Source organism: Nanorana parkeri, unplaced genomic scaffold, assembly GCF_000935625.1.
Source record: "Nanorana parkeri isolate BGI_ZX_2015 unplaced genomic scaffold, ASM93562v1 scaffold1308, whole genome shotgun sequence".
Classification (NCBI taxonomy): Eukaryota; Metazoa; Chordata; class Amphibia; order Anura; family Dicroglossidae; genus Nanorana; species Nanorana parkeri.
This window is the reverse complement of record NW_017307576.1, coordinates 452212-473491: the sequence shown is the minus strand read 5'-3', so window position 1 is coordinate 473491 and position 21280 is coordinate 452212. Positions and strand designations below refer to the sequence as shown.

At 39.3% G+C, this 21280-nt stretch overlaps 1 protein-coding gene across 1 annotated transcript in view; it reads right to left on the bottom strand.

Moving 5' to 3' along the window:
• Positions 1-13021: 13021 nt before the first annotated feature.
• CADM2 (cell adhesion molecule 2) overlaps positions 13022-21280 on the bottom strand; it is a gene marked incomplete at its 3' end in the record, with an annotated part of 290844 nt that continues 282585 nt past the window's right edge. Inside the window, exon 8 of the mRNA XM_018569231.1 lies at positions 13022-13135. Within this exon, the coding sequence (XP_018424733.1) occupies positions 13022-13135 (114 nt within the window). The remainder of the gene's footprint in view (positions 13136-21280) is intronic.

Below are 21280 nucleotides of genomic sequence, written 5' to 3'. Positions count from 1 at the left end.
TGGAGAAAAGAAAAGTACACATCACATTATTATTATTTTCTAATTTGTAATATTAGTGTGTTTGTAATAGAATATGATTCATAGTAAAATCCCATGTACATTCTATGTTTTTTCTCCTTCTGTTAAGTTGTTTTCCTTCTGCAATTTACTTACTGTTATCTTACAAAATCCAAGATGTCTAAATTGGAAGTAGGGAATGTACAGTATTTCTATATGTAATTTAACATGTGTAAAAATGTAATCACTAATGTTTCACCAAAGACATTCTACTTTCTAGATCAATTTGAAACAAAGGCATAATTACATTTAAAGTGTAACTAGAGTCAAAACTTTTTTATGTCTGCTTAACTTTGGATAGAGGGGAGAAGGTTTGCAACCTCTGTTTATATTGCTGTCTGTGTCTCTGCTAAGGAGATTCAACAGAAATTGATGGGAAATCTAAAAATGTTACAATTGTTACCATAGTAGCATTGTCTTTCACAATGGAGAGATGTTCTCTCGCTTCCTATTGTGTCGCCAGAAAAAGGAGAAGGGAAGCATACAATACTCTTCTTTATTCAGTATCGCCACCAGGGGCGGACTGACCATTCGGTCCGTCGGGCACTATTCAAATCTTCAGTGGTAAAATGGCATGCATAATCTGATTGGGTGCTTTCAAGGAGAACTATGGGGTTAAGGCTTTTCCACATTGTTCTCCTTAGGGTAACGGGAGGACACAAACTAGCGTCCTCCCATCACCCTATGCTCAGTATAGACGCCGCAGTATACTGTGAGCTGCTGCTCGCGGTACACTGAGACGCCGCAGCTGAAGTGGATCCCGCCAATTGTGCCGGGATCCGCCCAGCTGTGTGACTGACAGCTGGCTCTGCCTATCTAGAGGCAGAGCCAGCTGTACCCTCCCCCGTCCGATCCACCAGTCAGCGCTAGCGGATCGGAGCGGGGAGGGGGGAATCCAGCCCCTCCCCTGTCACGGCAGAGAGCCGTGACAAGATCGAGAGGTGAGCGAACGTTATGTGTTCGCTCACCTCCCGATCTACTGAGCCGACCTGTGACAGTCTAATTGTCACAGGTCGGCTAGAACTATGAGGTGAGTGAAAAGCATGTAGATGGAAATTGATGGTTGTAATTATTCCTGCACTGCTCTGCATATGCCACTTCAGAGTTAGGACCCAGCTAACAAGCATTCGGGTGCTGGTGATCGCACAGCGGCAGGGGGGCGTGGCTTCGGTGCCATTGACTACAGTACACCACCACGCCCCCTATCGCCCCAAAACAAAGTGAGCCGGCTGGGTTGCATACCAGAGGCCGAACGCTCTGGAACGCACTCTTTATGGTGTGACTGGGCCCTTAAAAGAGAACTATAAGGTGAGTGATTTCCACTCAACTTCATAGTTAGAGCCGATTTGTGACAAAGAAGCTGTCACAGGTTGGCTCTATCGATCGGGAAGTGAGCAGAAACATGCACCGATCCGCTCACTTCTCGATCATTTCCCTGCAGAGGGTGGAGACTGTCAGTGCAATCGCCCACACCGGAACGCGTGGCACAATGGTGCAATTGCTTGCACTAGTTTTTGCGATCACATTACTCCATGGTCATCGCTGTGGCATGCTTTCCGGTGCAAGTGCCGGTCGGGAGGTGTGGCTGTGGTGCCATTGACTTGAATGCACCACCAGACACTCTTCAACCCCAGAACGCAGGGAGGCTGTAATTATGCAATCCACTGTGCTCCAGCAACAGAACAAGCCCGTGTTCATCCCATGAGACTGTGCGATGAACACACTGGATAGTGTGAACGGGCCCTGAGTGATAAACACACTTTCATCAGGTTGTTCTGGACACTGTTCTGCCATACCTGCTTTATAGTTACCCTATCAGGCAGGGTGCTCGCAGTGACTGCGGATGGCGCCGCAAATGTCAGCAATTGTGTAGAGATGTCACCAGCACACCAAACTCCTTCTTAGGATAAGCAAATGTTCATTTATTGAAGTTCCTTGTCATATAAACAAGTATTGTTTATATGACAAGGAACTTCAATAAATGAACATTTGCTTATCCTAAGAAGGAGTTTGGTGTGCTGGTGACATCTCTACACAATCTCTAATCAGGCGGCTGCTCACTCCCAATTAGAGCCTCGGGAGGCCACAGCGGGCGGCCCTCTAACATGCCTGATTAGAGGGCTGTGCCTGCCTGATCTGTGACACAAGAATGTTTATACAGGTGGAACTTGTGGGAGGGGCTTGTATATGGGCGGAGCACAAGGGGGCCCCATAACCATGTATTGCCCAGGGGCCCCATGTGTTGTCAGTCCGCCCCTGATCGCCACACTCTGCTCATCTATACAGTATTACTATACTCTAATCATCTATTCAGTATCATAATTATTACACTCTGCTCCACCATACAGTATTGTCATATGCTGCTCCTTGATTTAGTATCCCCGTACTCTGCTTCTCTATTTAGTATTGTCATACTCTGCTCCTCTATTCAGTATCACCATACTCTGCTCCTCTATTCAGTATCACCATACTCTGCTCCTCTATTCAGTGTCACCATGCTCTGTGCCTAAATTCAGGGTCCCTATACTCTGCTCCTCTATTTAGTATTGTCATATGCTGCTCCTCTATTCAGTATCACCACACTCTGCTCATCTATTTAGTATCCCCATACTCTGCTACTCTATTTAGTACCACCACTTTCTGCTCTTCTTTTCATTATTGCCAACTCTGCTTATCTATTTGTTGTCATAATACTTTGCTCCTTATTCAGTACCACCACCGTATGCTCATCTATTTAATACTGTTATACTCTGCTCATCTAATTATTACTGACATACTCTGCTCACCTATTTAATGACAGTTATTACTAACTGGTAATAACTCATCTCATCAACCAATGTGTTGTTATTCTAATAGGTTCACAGCATCTTTCAAAATGAAACCTGGGACCCACGGAAGCAGATATATTGAATCTGCAGGTTATCATGTGTAGCCAACACTAGAGTGGGCACAATCTCCTATAAATATGTTTTGCCCATAAGTCCTGTGTATTGCATTGTACTACACAAATTAATGCTGCTTTTCCCAAGTGACTGTTTTTTTTTCCATATCCCATACATTTGGGTTCACTGTTTTAGTTTGTGATAGAGAAACAAGAGATGAAAACTAATTGCCTGCTAGGGTCGCAGTTCTACTTTTATTTCCTTTGGTTTTAATAAATGAGGTTTGGCATGTTGGAATGAAACAAACTAAACTATCCAGTTTTCAAGACTTGAAACAAGTGGATGTGAAGTCACTATTAAACTTACAACCTACAAAAATATGTCAACTAATTTGCTGGTAGGTATATGTATTAAAAGAAAAAAACTCTACAACAAATCAAATATCACAGTAATTTGCTAAAAAATTAAATAACATTTAGCATTTTTAAACAGCTCTTATATTTGTAGAGCAAATGAAACTTTAATTAGCACTTCGGCAACCAAATACAATTTGTTGGATTATTTAAACTTTTGCATATGTTGAAGGAATATTGACCTGGAGCTATGAAATACAGGCCAACAAAGTCCTGTTTTTTGGCCACCAAGTTATGGAGAATGAGCCATTTGGAAAAGCTATTAGGGAACTGCTTCTGGCATGAATCATCCTGCCTGGTTTTCTCATATTTTTGGACTTGATTTGTTAGCACAGTTAATTGATCCATTTTAATGGTATATATAAATCTTTTCATATTTTGCAATTTCATATGTAAGTCAGGTCCAAGTTCCATTGGCTTAATTCATTGTTGTACTGTGTCTTTTATAGGGTTAGACAGACTATTTGTAATGCATACAGGGTTGATTAAAGAGGCATCTCCAGACTAACAAAACTTTGCACAATCTGTTGTCCTACCTTTGCAATAAAAAAAATATAGGAAGCTTCCAGCACAACTGCCCGGTTGTTGAAGTACTCCTGTGTCCCCTCATATTCTCATGAGGCAAACATTTCTTTACTGCTGCTACTGTTTCCTTTTCTCCTGTGGGTTTTCTGTGTGTCAAAGAGGGCATGAGGAATCCAGATACTGTATGTGTACCAAGGGTTGGTTGTCAGAAGCCAATATTAACTGAAATGTTAATTGAACCATCCACTTCCTGTCCTAGCTCACTTCCTGTATTGTATCTATAGAGGCACTGGTCACTCCTGAATTGGGAATGCAGAACACTTTCCCTTCTCTTCATCTACATAACCTGAAGGGAGGTAGATGTAGTTAATTGAAGGGAACTGGGCAGCATTTATTAATTGATGGAGCTGAGAAGTGATGCACAGGCAGAGAAGACAGGAAGTTACAAGTTCACTAGATTTCTGTCAGGATCAATCAGTATTCCTTTGCACTTACTGTACTGAATCAATACAATTAAACATTTTCAATTGAATATTTTAAATATTAAAATATAGCAAATTAGAAATGTTAATGAATTTGGTCTACATACACTTTAACTGTTTTCTTAGTTAAATCCTAGGGTGAAATTACAATAAAACCCTTGGATTTAACTTACAGTACATATCTTTAACAACAAATACAATGTTGTACTTATAATAAAGAATAAAGCAAAACCTGAAACATTCATTAACATATTCATCAGATAAGAAGAAAATGAAACATTGTAAATATTTCATTCTAGCTGTCAGAGACCACTTATTAGAAGTCATCTGTTTCAGACACAATTCATTAAGTTAATTAATCTGTCATTTTATTCATTTCATTCTTGTATCACCCAGTGACCTTTAGTGTAATATAATGTTTTTCATCCACAAAATCTTATTGATCTTCAACCACTTATCTTTAAGAATCCATATTTTTGCAATCTCCTTCCTAAACCTGGGTCCTGTAATGGAAAGGAGCCATATGATGAAACAGTTCATCATACTGAGCCAGAAATATAATGGAACACCAGCTGATTCCCTCCTAAAGATGATCCCTGCGGTCCTTGAGATAAGTTATTTTAAATTTAGGAGACATATCACTGAAATCAGGCATGCCAATAGGATTTACAAAGGTGGCAGTAGATGAAAATGTATTTTAGAAGTTTTAAATGGGCTCAAAAGTATTAAACGGATCATATCAGATTTCACTTTTCTACCTACTAAATTAAGATTTCCACAAGCACAATCATATTTAAAATCACTCTCCAGCTCAAATGTTTATCTCTTAGATATCCTGTCTTTATGCTGTAACTATTCAATTTACACTAATGTTCTATTTTTAAAATAATTGCTGTCAGCTAAAGTTTGGCAACATATATCTTACTTCTCATTCTTCATGTGGAAAGAGTTCCTTGTGTAACTTTTTTCTGCTAGTTTCCAAAACCCTTAAGAAAACAGATTGCAGGTGCCTAGACATGTAACATTTATCAGTGTAAAATGGGCTCTATTGCACCTGACTGATATTCAGCCCGATATTAAGTGGGCAGGATCAGGCAGGTGTCACTTGCTCCACTTCTGGCAAATTTACCAAATCATTTTCAGCAATTATTTTTTTAGTTATTTGATCCACACATGTTTCATGACACAGGATGATAGATCTACTGCTTCTAGAGTTTTCGGGCCAGAAAAGCCAATGTTTAAAAATGAGTCAAAGGAAAATCACAGTTAAAAATATATATAACATACTGGGGGGAATTGATCAAAACTGGAGGAGACAAAATCTGGAGCAGCTGTGCATGGCAACCAATCAGATTCTATCTTTCATTTTCAAAACTTAACTGAACAAACTGACGATATAAGCTGATTGGTTGCCATGCACAGCTGCTCCAGATTTTGTCTGCTCCAGTTTTGATCAATTCCCTTCACTGTATATCATTGATTTACACAAAATTTTGCAATATAAAGACCAACCCCAGCCACATTTTTTTTTAAAGAGCGCATAAGAAGAAGAGAAAGGGGGCTTGTGTCGAAAGGAAATGCAGCTTGCTTTCAGGTGCATTATGCTTATTTTGACATCAGTTTGAGATGTTTCTGACAGGTGCATCTGACCTGCAGATTACCTCTTTCTGATCTGCATTGAGCCTTATTTTAAGTTTCATCATTCTGCCTCTGCATTCCTATTGACTCGTATAGAGAGAGGTTGTTGTAAACCAAAATAAAACCTATTGAAACAGGCTCTTAGCACTACTGATTCCTTTCATGTATTGACACATTTACTGTTTATTTTTATCTACATCATAAGCCATACCCAGTCATTAAATAAGCCACCAAAAGTGGCTTATGGTGGTCTGTGGAACATATCTATTACACGATATGCCATTTCTTTGCACTGTGTAGGATGAAGTGAGTATACAGCAGAAAGTATGATAACTAGTGTTATGTGTTAGTATAGGGTTTTGGTGTATGATATGCTTAGGGGTTTATTGATTTAGGGGCTACTTGAAGGGGGTGGGGCGAAGTTTTGAGAGATAATGTTAGGTGTTAAGTGTTAGGGTTTTAAGTGTTGAGGGACAGGTTAAGGGACACCTGCTTATAGGTTAAATGCTTAGTATAAAGGTGAAATGAATAACATGTTTCCAGTCAAGATTTACAAAACTTTCACCCATTTTTGAAGGGATTAGATTGCAAAAATGTGTGAATATTGGGCAAAAATTGTGTGAATCTTGGATGAAAACTTTTATAAATGCCTAAGTGTTAAAACTGAACCAGGTATATCAACAATATCAGTGCTTATCATATTTCTTACTTCCCTGACCCCTGCACTGTGCATTACATAGTACTAACCTCTGCACTGTGCCTTACTTACCTCTGACTCCTACACTCTGTGGTACTCCTGACCTCTGCATTCTCTGTTACTCCTGATCCCTGTACTCTGTATTCTTTATTTTTTACCCCTGCACTGTGTGGTACATACTACTAAACTCTGCATTACTGCTGACCTCTGCACTTTGTGTTATTTACACCTTACCCATGCACTCTGTGGTGCATACTACTTACCTTGAATTCTGTGTCAATTACTACTGACCCCTAGACTCCTCTAGTTTTCCTTACTTTTTAAAGGGTCCTTGCTAGGCTGTCGCCTTCAAAAAAGAGTGCACTTTGTCTGTTCCTTTGTCTGTTCCATATTGTTAAGGTAGATCTCCACCTCTCCAGGATTGCCTACCCCTTTTCTAAGCTGTTAGAAACTAACTTTTGTGTCTTTGTTGTGATTTGTGAGGATCTTTAATAATTAATTACTTTACATTGCAAGCAGCTACATAGGTGAGTGATGCCTTGTTTTAAAGCTTTTTTACTACTTGTTATGACTATATAAAATATTTAATGTCCATTGCCTTGGAACAGGTGCACTTTAAAAAGCTTCAAATATTTTGTAAAAGGAAACCTGAGAGTAATATAGGGACTGCCACTGTGCATCTCTTTCTGAAAATGGCAGGTGCCCGGCTGTCTTTGTTTTCAATACTTTTTTGGTCACTGACCCAAAACCAACATTAAGACAGTGAAGTCAAAGCAACATCAGAATTCCAGATCAATCCAATTCAATTAGCATTACAGTCAGGCACCTATCATATTCAGAAAGAAAAGTCAGCAATGATGGTCTCCATACATCTCTCAGAACAGGTTTTCTTTTAGGATAATATCACAGCGCATAATGGCTTCTTGCATTCCCTTAGTTGTTTGGCCCTACTGCAATGAATGGAGTTATAAATCTTCATCCCTTAATGTGTGCACCTAATTAGTACATAACAGAAATGCATGCTTTTCTACAGTAAACGCATCAGCTCATATTTGTCATACTCACTAATTTCTCCTCTAACATCTTGTTCAGTAATGATATAGTAGGTAAATAACAATCATTACTGAGCAGTGTTTTCAAATCGGCATCTTCTAAATTATTCTTTTTAAATCCTTTGTCTAATCTTTAAAAAAAAAAACATTCTAAATGCAGTGTCAGCAATGGGAAAAATCCATAAGATAACAAAGTTTATCATATTGAGCCAGGAGTAAGCTAAACCACCGACTGATTCTCTCCTTCGGATAATCTCTCTGGTCTTCAGATAAATTCTTTTAAAGTAAAAAAAGGAAAGGAAGCCAGTCATGCCAATGTGATTCACTAAGATGGCAGGATAAGAATTGAAAGTTTGGAAGAGTTAGATTATCATATCAGATTTGACTTTTACCAAAAAGAAATTTCAAAGGAAGGTAGTGCAGTAAAACATATTTAGATCAATCCTGTATAAAACTTAGGTTTCATGAACCTCTTGTCCTTCACCCTGCTATTTTAGATTACATTTCCTGTTTGTAGACATCATTTGAGTACAACATACAGATAGGGAGACATCCGGCAAAATTCTGCCAGAAAATATATGCAAATAACCTTCTTCAATAGGTCTTCATGTATGTGCTACAACAATGAAGTTCAACAATGGTAGTCCACCCAAAGTAAAATTTTAGTTATAGATGGGGCCCGGAGGGCTGGGTCAAACTCTGAATGCTGTCATCTTTAGGGATCTGCTGCAGATAATGGTGTTACACGCACTGTACCACATGCTAGATGAACTGGTGCATTGTGTTGACATTTATTCTGAATGGCAACCCAACACACCACCCATTGGGTGTTGCACTGCAATCCACAGTACAGCAATAGTGTGCATTGTAATGTGGTGAAAAAAAAGTAGTGCATGCATTACATTTTTCACTGCATGGCAATGCACAGTGTGGGGCAGTGTGCAATACAGTGTATTGTTCGATAGCATACACTATACACACAGATCCTGAGCCTGGCCCTAAGTGCACCTGTATACTGAGTTTTCTTAAGCAAGCTGTTACTAGTTCTGCCAGAAGCTGAGGCAGAAAAGTTAACTGATGAGCTATAAAGATTTATCACTAAAGAGCTTGTCCTAGTGGTGTGAGCTGGAGAGATGATAATATTTTGGGTAGCCTATCAAGAGTGTTCTTAATTCAATGGGTATTGTTCTTGTATGTTTGAGAAGGCCACTGTAAGAAGCTGGCCTACTAAAATAAAAAAGAAGCAGTTTGGCCCTGGGGAAGCTCCTGTGGATGTCCTCCACGTAGAGGGAGTTGGTGAGTGAATGGCTGAGATGTTAACACAGGAACCTAAGGCTCTCCTGCCTTAGGAATTGCTCTAAATGCCCCACTAGAACATTAATCCCCAAGAAGCCCAAGACTTGTGAGATGTTATAGACCAGTATAGTTTGTGGGAACACAGAAAGCATTTAAAGAGGATTAGAAGTCAGCTTAAATCCTGTATAATATTAGTTTTGAGACTGTGTGTGTTTGTGATATCTGATTTTATTCCTTACCCTCCTTCCTCTAACTGTAGTTCTAGAATTAATTGTGTAATTGTTTAATTTTAAATTTCTACAAAGTGAATGATGCTCATGTTATTTAATAATACCCTAGAGAAAAAAAACAAGCCCTGGGCAAAAATAAGTAAATCAGGGCATCTCAATGTGGCCTATAGTCCATCTGAAGGTCAATCCTTCTTTCATGCATGGTAAATAGTGTTACATATCACTTAGATATTTCAACAGTGAAACCTCTCAGCCATAGATACTGACTCTGTTCCTTTCCTTCTAGGATGTTTTGGTGTTACTGCGCTTATTTGCTTTCCGGCACTTCCTATTGCATTATTTATACTATTTTTAAAAAATTAAGAAGGAAAGTGGGCCCCTTTCATATTGGTCATAGCACATGTGTATACTCAAGAAAACAAGTACAGAGATCTCAACAAGAGTCCCTCAGGGATATAAGAAGCTGTCAGGTTTAGCTATCCAGCATCTACCAAAAACTAAAATTTGGGATAGACTATCCCTTTAATCAGGAATTATTCCACCCTTAGGAATGGGGTATTTGCATACATTTCCCAGGGGAGCATTGATTAATATCGCTCTATCTGTACTTAGAGATCACACTCCTGTGACAAATCACATGCAGGCAAAACCCATCAGCCTTTGGCCACTAAAGAATGGAATGGATTACCCACATATAGGTGTTGTGGTTCAGTAAGGCTGTGTGATTGCATTAATAATCCAGGTGATGTGGCATTCACTTGCAGGCCTTGTCATGTAATAATGGCATTATACAGAAGTATAAACGTATGTCTGGTGATAGTAAATGATACATTTATTTTTTACAATATTTTTTTTAAATAGCCAGTATGCTGAGTAGAAACTACTGTGTTTGTAGCAAGGATACATATATTAGGTACAAAGTGACAGGGTCTCTTGACAGTTCACCTCCACACCCAATGATATTTACCAACATTGTGTTCTCTCAACTCTCCATTCATCTGTCACAGCCCATGAAAATACCCAGCACTTCCAGCTCTGGGGGAGCGTGTCATTTTCCCTAAATACAAGCATGCAGTATTAGGGCATGAGCAGCCACTGAGCAGGACACAACACAGTCATGCAGGGGACACTGTGTAAGTTTTGACATGGCTCTGACACACAAACAGAGTGGTAAGGAAGCATAGCAAAGGTAAGTATCGGGGGGCGGGGGGGTAGCATGTGAGGAGGACTTGTCACTTTACCCTGAATGGACAAAGTAACATATTCACTTTAAATATTAATTTAACCAGCGTGGTTCAGACCTGCAGATTGCGAGTTTCTCCTTTAAACAACAAGGACCTAAGCTTTGAAAGCTGGATGACATTTTTTATGCAACTAGGATAAATGTTTTTTCAATCACCATTTGCATATAAAGGACAAATAGATTTATATAAGCTTCAGTAGAAGCATAATGAATATTAACACCATTACATAATTTTTCATTGCTACTTTTGAACCTAAAGCAGACTTTTTATGCTAAATTGAAAAACTATACATTAATTTGACAACAATAGGTCAAAATGTTAATCTAATCACCAAATGAGTTGTTATTAAATAGGGATTCATGGTCAAATAGCTAAATCCAGCACATACAGTATATTTATATGAATGGTTTTCCCTTACAAACTAGCAATATTTCTTTTCTACCACCCATGTGATTCCCATGCTACATTCATAGTCAGACTATGTGGTAAGAGGGTAAATGGCAGATAAAGCATTCATAGGGGTCTATTCACAAAGCTGCCGAGGGCAGCCGAGTGAATGACCGATCAGAAGTGAAGTGAGCCGAACACTGATCGGCTATTCACTTCAGGCTGGTACGGCTGATTTCAGCCGTACATCGGCTGAAATCAGCCGTACATCGGCTGAAATCAGCCGTACATCGGCTGAAATCAGCCGTACATCGGCTGAAATCAGCCGTACATCGGCTGAAATCAGCCGTACATCGGCTGAAATCAGCCGTACATCGGCTGAAATCAGCCGTACATCGGCTGAAATCAGCCGTACATCGGCTGAAATCAGCCGTACATCGGCTGAAATCAGCCGTACATCGGCTGAAATCAGCCGTACATCGGCTGAAATCAGCCGTACATCGGCTGAAATCAGCCGTACATCGGCTGAAATCAGCCGTACATCGGCTGAAATCAGCCGTACATCGGCTGAAATCAGCCGTACATCGGCTGAAATCAGCCGTACATCGGCTGAAATCAGCCGTACATCGGCTGAAATCAGCCGTACATCGGCTGAAATCAGCCGTACATCGGCTGAAATCAGCCGTACATCGGCTGAAATCAGCCGTACATCGGCTGAAATCAGCCGTACATCGGCTGAAATCAGCCGTACATCGGCTGAAATCAGCCGTACATCGGCTGAAATCAGCCGTACATCGGCTGAAATCAGCCGTACATCGGCTGAAATCAGCCGTACATCGGCTGAAATCAGCCGTACATCGGCTGAAATCAGCCGTACATCGGCTGAAATCAGCCGTACATCGGCTGAAATCAGCCGTACATCGGCTGAAATCAGCCGTACATCGGCTGAAATCAGCCGTACATCGGCTGAAATCAGCCGTACATCGGCTGAAATCAGCCGTACATCGGCTGAAATCAGCCGTACATCGGCTGAAATCAGCCGTACATCGGCTGAAATCAGCCGTACATCGGCTGAAATCAGCCGTACATCGGCTGAAATCAGCCGTACATCGGCTGAAATCAGCCGTACATCGGCTGAAATCAGCCGTACATCGGCTGAAATCAGCCGTACATCGGCTGAAATCAGCCGTACATCGGCTGAAATCAGCCGTACATCGGCTGAAATCAGCCGTACATCGGCTGAAATCAGCCGTACATCGGCTGAAATCAGCCGTACATCGGCTGAAATCAGCCGTACATCGGCTGAAATCAGCCGTACATCGGCTGAAATCAGCCGTACATCGGCTGAAATCAGCCGTACATCGGCTGAAATCAGCCGTACATCGGCTGAAATCAGCCGTACATCGGCTGAAATCAGCCGTACCAGCCTGAAGTGAATAGCCGATCAGTGTTCGGCTCACTTCACTTCTGATCGGTCATTCACTCGGCTGCCCTCGGCAGCTTTGTGAATAGACCCCAATGTTTCCCAGTATATTTAAAATATTTGGCCAAACATTACATTCTGTTTCTTTATTTAATATACATTTTTAATCATTTAGGATGCCCTTATAGAGATGTGACAAACCAAGAGCTTTTACCTCAGCTGATATGACCTTGATATTTTTGGCCCACTCACATTGCCCTGACATGCAGCATAGTTTATAAGGAGTTCAAGCTGTTGAAATGTGCTGACAGCCACTGATGAGCATTAAGGATTCCAAAAAGGTTGCAAAAAATACAAACAATTTTATATCCCAAAAAATATCCAAAAATTCCTTCACTAGGGGACTGTCGTGCACCATTTGCCTCTAAGACCATAAAGTCATGAGAAAGTACATTTATACCATATCAACAGCAACATGCTCCTGGAAATTGTTCATACATTACGTGTTCATTTCACTATGTTCAAATCATTTTTTAAAAAGCACAAAACATCACAAACTGTGTTATTAATGCTACATTAACACATTAGCACACTGTAAATGTAACTGTCATAGCTAATTACCTCAAGTCATCTTAAGTTGGTTTCAGACATTTCTATCAATCTGTTACACAAGGCATACAGTAGGACAGACATACCTTTGATGCTGGAAGCGGATGTGGCTGAACAGGTTGTTATGGAAACAGAGGTTGTGACTGTTGCAGTGGTGGAAAGGGGGATGATTGTGGTTGGAATTAAAGTGGTAGGGGCATCTGGTCAATGGGAAAACATAAAAAGAGACATGAAACATAAAGACAAAATCATATCATACAAAAAAAATAAAACAAAAAAAAGCATAACAATGGTTAACTTGGGTAATGTAGACATAATGTTAACAAAGGCATGCTTAAAGCAAAGTGACTCAGACACTTGGTATTTTTTTTTATATTAAATCACTCTCGCTTTTTTTATACTTAACATCAGAGAAGTATAATTACTAAAAAATGTAAAAAAAATAAATAAATCCTTGGTATTGATTTAAATTACTAGTTATTGCATAAAATGCGAGCTTCCTCCATGGAGAGTGGATTTAATTGACAAGAACCAAGCTTTCATCATGCCATTTACAATGGATTGTACAGTGGAGATCAGGTGTGGATAAAACAACATGCTGGGGAGACGTGGGAGACAAACAACAAAATAATAACATGCTAAGAAGATGGAAATTATATGTTAAAATGAATATTTCACCTGCAGTGCCTTCCTAAGGTATATATCAGTGAAAACTAAGAAGCAAGTCTTTCTTTTTTGTTGAGTACAGCCATTTACCGGATGTAACAAGCCAACAGAGAGCAAAAATCAAACTTACTGATGCCATAGGTGGAAAGTTTATGTATTACTTACAAATCTATCAAGTCATACAATTCATTAGGTGACTAACATTTAACCATGTAACAAAGTGTATTTCAGGGCAAAATAAAAGAAGCATATACATAACATCTCTGCAATGCTTGCATATTTCCCTGCATTTTATCCCTTTACAACAGTGGAAGTACCGAAAAACGCCTGCTAATTCTAGCAGAAATGCATGCAGCTCCTAAATTCATGTTGTAGGTTACCATCACTGTACCTTTTCTGGACTGAAAGTGCAAGAAATGGTGTCAGACCTGCCCAGTTGTCTTTTGCTACACTACATAACACCCCATAATTTCACCAACATAGTGAGGGTGTTTCGTAGTTTAAAATGAAAACTTGTATAGGTGAGTAGATGCATTGAGATAGACAGGAAGTGTGCATAGGATACAGTACATCTCTGACAGGACCTTTTTTGTTTTGCACTTATCAAACAGATATTTATTTATTATAGGAATTAAATATAGTGCCAACAATTTTCACAGCACACATCAGTCCCTGCCCTCAAGGATCTTACAATCTAAGGTCCCTTTCTCACATGTGTCAGGGCCAATTTACCTACCCGCATGTCTTGGGAGTGTGGGAGGAAACCCACACAAGCACAGGGAGAACATGCAAACGCCTTGCACATAGTGACCTGGCCGGGATTCAAACCAGGGACCCCCAATGCTGCAAGGGAGAAGCGCTAACCACTGCGCCACTGTGCTACCCATATAGCACAATGCTCTTAATAGTATATTTAACAGACCAACAGGGAGAAAATAAGAGAAATTTAGCATTAGATTTTACATAAACTTTGCCAAAACAAATGCTATTTTTTAAATTCAATTATGAACAACAATACAGCATAACAGTAATAGTAATGATGATAACTATATTAATGTGATATGGCTTCCAGAAGGAAAAATATGTTAAAGTTAGTACAGGGTAAAGTATTTTATTAGATTTGCCAGGGCACCAAAAGTGAACAGTTTAATAGGATGAAGCTGACTTCTCAAAGACTTTGCTCTGACATATCTCTTTGCTTTTAGAATAGGCACTTTCTGTATAACCTGGAGTGTTTGGATCCTTTCATGGCAGCAAGGGGTTATAAGTGCTCAGAGGGTGGGTAAAGTGAATTCCTCCTCTATTTTTGACACAGTGGAACTTACATTGCATGTAAGCATTATATAATTTCAATACGCATATCAATACTGCTGTATAGTAAAAGAACAAAAGAAGGGTAGATACATATTTATGAAACGCCATTAACAAATGTACTGCTTGTGCGTGCACCAGGCACATGCACAATGCATGTGATTGCACTGTCAAAATTCACAGAGCCAATCAGAGTGGCTCTGTTTCTTGTGATCAATGCGATGGCCAAACACAAAAATCACAAATGTAAAGCCCTACCTTTGTCTCACAATGGAGGAAAGGGAAGAAGGAGAATCTAATGAATAAAGTAGCAGATTATGGTGTGGGGTTTTCATTATTTTGATTGGGATAACTTCTGCAGTGACCTGTATATTAATGCCTTCAGCACTGAAAACGGAAAAATTTCCTGGCCATAAGAGGTATATACAGGCTAGTACTCATGTAGTTAGATGGAATTTATATTGGTTGTGTACATAATTTAACAATGTATTTGTTGTTTTGTTGTATGGCCCTTTACACAGTGTATTCTTACCTATTGTTTCAAAAAGTATTTTTACATAGCTAGTAGTCCATGGTGACATGCGTAAACAAATGATTGAGCAATGAGCCATCCCCCTCAGTGACCTCCCTCCATATAGCTCAGGTCTGAGTTTTTATTAAAGAGTGTATGATATTAATCAAATTGTGCCATGCTTTGGAAAACCCGTAGTGCTCTCAAAATCCTTTGTCATGTACTAAATGTTTGTAAAAACATTTGTTAAAAAAATAAAACTTACCCATAACCAATAAAGTTGCCCTGTATGTAACAGCATATGATATTTGTTGGGGCAGATGGAGGTCATATTTGTGTCAGGTAAGCACAGTAGTAAAAATGACCCAAACTTACAATGGATAACACACCTTAGAACCAAACCATTAGAACTACACATATACAGTATTAATTAATATTATGCACTTTACAGTGGGCAACCAGACTCTTGAGTATGGTGAACCTTAAACAATAGCTAACCAATCAGTGATCATGTCAATATAACATGTTTGCAGACAGATGAAACATGCATGCTCACATACATAGATACAGAAGGAGATTAGCAAGGATGTGAAAGAAAAGCCCAAGGCAAGGAGGACACCTGTACTAAACAGTGTAATATAAGTCTGTACTACAAATGACTGACCAACAAAGGAATGGTCATCAGATAATAAACCAGCAGATTAGGTAATGGGAAAGTTACTTTTGTTTGTGCACAGGGGAGTTATTTGGATTGGGAAAGACCCTCGAGAAATGGGGTGGTCATGAAATTATACCTAACAGTTGAAGTGGCTTAAAGCATAATATAGATTACAATACCACTAATGATAAAGTTGTAGTAATTAAGATAATGTCCAACTAAGGCTGAGCCATTTTGGAGGCTGTGGTTTCATCTAATTGAAACTCTTAGAATATGCATTAACTGCACCCCTAGAGATAGGGATATTGCTGTGCACTACATAGGCTGGGGTAGAATAGGAATATTTTCAAGGGTGAAATATGGACACTTGGTTGGGTTTTGTCATATTTATAAATCCAAAATTCAGAAAGTGGATAACTGTTATGCAGTCATGCTCAGTAGAGTATTTAGTTACAATGTTCTTCAGCTGGAATACCCAATCTTTAAAAACAAAAAAACACAAGCAAATATATGAAACAAACTATGGGGTCTAGCTTCAGCCCCAGGACCCCTTCGGTTCAGTAGAACCGAAGGGGTGCTGTACGGGCTATTCACTATAGCCCGTACAGCTCCCGAACATGGCCGAGAGGCTCAGTCGAGCCGAACGCATATGCCTCGGCTTGGCTGAGCCACGCTGAAAGCGGAAGCTGGCCGAGCGGCCGGCCATTGGCTGGCCGATAGCCTGCTTCTGACAGCTGGGTGGAGCCAGCTGTGATCTGTGTCGGAGCTGTGTCAGAATAGAAAAAAAAAGATTTGCCCATTGGAATGCATTGCTAGATTCCTATAGGCTATTTCAATTTGCAATAGCCAATAGTAAACTAGCATTGTACCCGCCCTCTGCTGCAGTTCTCCATCAGGTCCATCAGCAGAGGGCAGGTACAATGCTACTTTACTATTGGCTATTGCAAATTGAAATAGCGAATAGGAATCTAGCAATGCATTCCAATGGGCAAAAACATTGTTTTTTTCTATTCTGACACGGCTCTGTGTCAGAATAAAGAAAAAAAAAGAAAAATTAGTGTTGCTCTCCTGGGCGGTCGGGAGCGGGAGGCTCCCAGAGCGCCCAGGAGATTTTTTTTCTTTTTTTTTATGGCAGCAGAACCGCCGACCATAGAAAACTGTTGGGCGGAGCTAGCTGTCACTGCTAGCTCTGCACAATCGTTTTCTATTTACTTTTTTTTACTTTTTAAATATTTTTCTGTTCTGCTTGGTCCCTCTGAGGGACCGAGCAGAACAGCCGAGCCGAATGCCTCTCAGCGGCATTCGGCTATTCACTCACTGCTGTTCGGCATCTAGAAGAATAGGCCGAACAGCAGTCAGTAGCCTGCCGGAGGTTCGGCTCAGCCGATCCAGATGTTGGATCGGCTGAGTCAAACTCCTTCTGCACTTCGGGTCAGCCAAACATGCTGAGCATGTTCGGGCGACCCGAAGCCATGCAAAGCAAGCCGATGTACGGCTGATTTCAGCTGATATATGGCTGAAATCAGCCGTACCAGCCTGAAGTGAATAGCCGAACAGTGTTCACTTCAGGTCGGTCATTCACTCGGCTGCCTACGGCAGCTTAGTGAATAGACCCTATAAGACCCTATATGTCTTAATCTGCATGACTGTATGGAAAAAATGTTTATCTGGGCAATACACTGAAATATATTTCCGAATGTGTATGTGTTATGCGGTTTCCAAATCCACCTTGGAACTCGAGCCATTATAAAAACAATATATAAATGAAGTGCACTTATCCTTAATCATGTTTTTGGCCATCATGTTTTTGTGTCCTTGCTAATCTGTTATTTCTGCAGTGTGACTACTCCGACTCTTACTGACCACTCCAAAATCAGAGCCTTATGATCAGGCATCTCTTTTGTGGGATAATAATAATTTAAAATAGTGACAGGCTCATAAATCTAACATTAATGAAGGTAATGTATGACGGCATCCTTAATGCCGGATGACAGCTCTTTTCACTAAAAGCATTTAGCTTAAATTGTTGCTCTAGATTTTATTAGTATTTACAATACAAAAATATAAAGATTTAAAAACCTATAAACACATTTTTCTAAGGTAAAAAACATAGACGTGTAATACAAATGTTATGACTGTCATTGATGATACCAAAGGCATTGAGTGGAAAGGAGGGAAATCGAGTATTCTCTAAAAAGAACTTGCCCCCTCTCCCCTCCCTACTCTAGTGAAATAAACTAGAAATTTCAGCTGAGTGAACCTCAAAAGTGTTTAAGTGCTCTGTAGAGCTCAGAAGATCCAAATATTGCTCTCCTGACAGTGGTTGGATAGACTACCTTTTAATGTCCAGAGGCAGCCTTATTTCTCTTAAGTGTAATCTTTTATCAGCAGAGTTCTCTCTTCTGTTGCATCTTTTTCTTGTACATATGCTGCTGTTTAGTTTTATATACTTGTTTAATTGTTTTTATGCCCATGTATATTATATACCCAAATTTGTAAAACGTATACAGCCCACAACAACTCCATTAGTCTGTAAGACCTGGAGTCCAAAGTTAAGAGTTTATGGGTTATGCCATAATGGCGGCACAACTGTTTTTAAGGATAATGTGACTGCTGCAACAAAGTAAAGATGGGCATGTAAACTGTTGTGGGAGTCTCTAGGGATAATCTGACACCCTTTTTTGCCTCTCACTATCTCACTACCAAGTGACAGGAGGCAATGTAGCTTATCCCAATAGCACATGTTGAAAGTTCTGGAGGGCTTGAGCAAACCAGAACTTTCTGCATATTTAGATAACACAATGCATTAAGAGGGGATCATTTTTTTAAATAATTTTACAGGATAGAAGGGAGTAAATTGGGGAGGAACTAAGATCTGTGAAGCGATAGCTAGATTTAGCATACAAACAAATACCATCATGATACATATCTTTTCACTCAGAAATACTGGATAATAATTACTCAATACCTAGACCTTCCTAAACATCTGCAAATTAATATTAACTTTGTTGACATGTCACAAAGGGTAGGATTTGTCCCATGCCCTAAGAAATGGTTTGCTAGTTCTGACAATCTACTTTTCCTTTGGACTATTCAGACTAAACAAGATTGCTTATTTATTTCAGTAGTCCTTAAATAAATTGTGGGTTTGTTGGTCACAAACAGATTTTAGCCTGCATCTGCTAAGATACTGAACTGTTTTTGAGAAACATAGAAATCAATTAAACTTTATTTCTCTCAGTCTCTTTAGCTGATATGAGCAACAAGAAATATTCTACATTTAAAAGCATTTATAAATGATCCTATTTGTCTTGGGAAAATGTTCTTCAAAGAATGGGATTTATTTTAAATTTAATAATAAATTAATAAAAGTGTTGTTGTAAGTTTTATCTTTTTAGATCTCTTTATTCAATCCTCAGATCTCTTTTCTAAATAATATAAAATATCTCAGAACTGTAAACAAAGTTATATTGTGTACTTTGTGTCTCCACGTTTGAGACACAAGTCATCTTTTATATTCAATTGTTTAAATTAGACATTTACTTTTCCATCTGACCTCAGTATTTTACCATTCTTCCCACTCATACAATCTGAGTGCAGGCAGATAACTGCCTGCAAGCTCCTATGATATCTGTGAATGAATATGGCCACCATGGGGCGAGGTTGTTACTAGGCAGCATGTCTCTCCACATGGCTGCCTTTCAGTTCTATTCTGTCTTGCAGTGCTTTTGTCTGTTTATCTTTTTGAGTGAAACAGCTTACAAAAGAAGATGCTCAAAAGCAGTACAGCAGAAGAATGAAAGTGTCAGCATGAAATACAATCCATTACAGATCACCAGGTGTAATTCCATTTAGAACGAAAGATCATTTTTAGAGCATGCTACTGTTAACCCTTGTTCACGTTTCCTTTTCCCCCACATTTAATGCATCATGGGCTCTAAGTTCCTGTGAACAGCTTGCAGCAAACACATTAAATTCTTCTGGAAGGAACTGGGCTGTAGGAAGTCACACAAATCAAAAATTCTACAGATGCAACTTTGTTTGATATGTTCTAGATTGGTTATTTATAACTGCTGTTATAATGTACAGGAAAAATACTGAGAAAATGTTCCGAAAATAGGATAGCAATCCTAGTGTCAACATAGCCTTTAACTGGGATCCTAGCTGTCAGGTTCTCAGTATCCTTTAGATTTAGAATTTCCATTAAAATCTAAATTAATATATGGCAGATCCCTTGGAAAAATTATAAATCAGCACTTGACCCTCTGATTACACATTAATTGCTGGTTCCTAATCTAAATAATTTTAACAGGAATTAGAATGCTGCAGAATCTTCAGATTTTAGCAGACAGCCCTGGCAGCCTATTGCAACCTCTACTGAAAATAAAATTGGTGCCAGGGTTGTGTAATATGCACATGGTCATTGACTGTTGGCACCATGAATATCTGCAAAGCAAAGATGAGGAGTTATTTTGAAAATTATTAAAAGGTCCTTAGTGAGGCAGCTTTAGACAGAACTGTTTAGGGAGCAAGGAGTCAGAGCAAAGCTGTATCCTCTGTCAGGCCTTTATGAGTCTTTTGCATCAGAGAAATATTATCCAATAATGGATGGCTATAACAGATAAGGCTGTGGTGTTAAAGTCCAAAATGAACAGTGCATGCATGTCTATGGAGAATACATTCAGTGGTTGGCACCACCAATATTGTGTCATCTACAGTTGCTTAGAATACATTTTTAATCTCTAGCTCTTGTTCTCTAAACATTAAACTCCTATAGTAATTTAGGCCTCTGAAAATATTTGTGGTCTGTCCTATAAGAAAACTAACCAGAGAAGGAAAGCAACCTATGTAGTAGCATATGTTTCTCCAATGAGTATGCAAGAATTAGCTGAGGTTATGATCCATGGGCTTTTAGAGCCTCCATGAATTGTATGGTTTCCAACCTTTAATAATGTATTTTTTAAAATGTATTCTTCTGTAACCCTGTACATCCCGTATTCTATACTAGAATCTATATAGCAAAGCCAGACTGTATATACACAGCCTAGTAACAGAATCATTGTAATTATTGCTAGTAGTAGTTAGTCACCTGCAACTGGACTTGTTTTGTAATCATCAAGACATTCCGTAGCTTCTCAAAGCCATTTCTTCAGTTCAAATTATCTTTTTAATAATCATTTTAACATATATTCATGAATA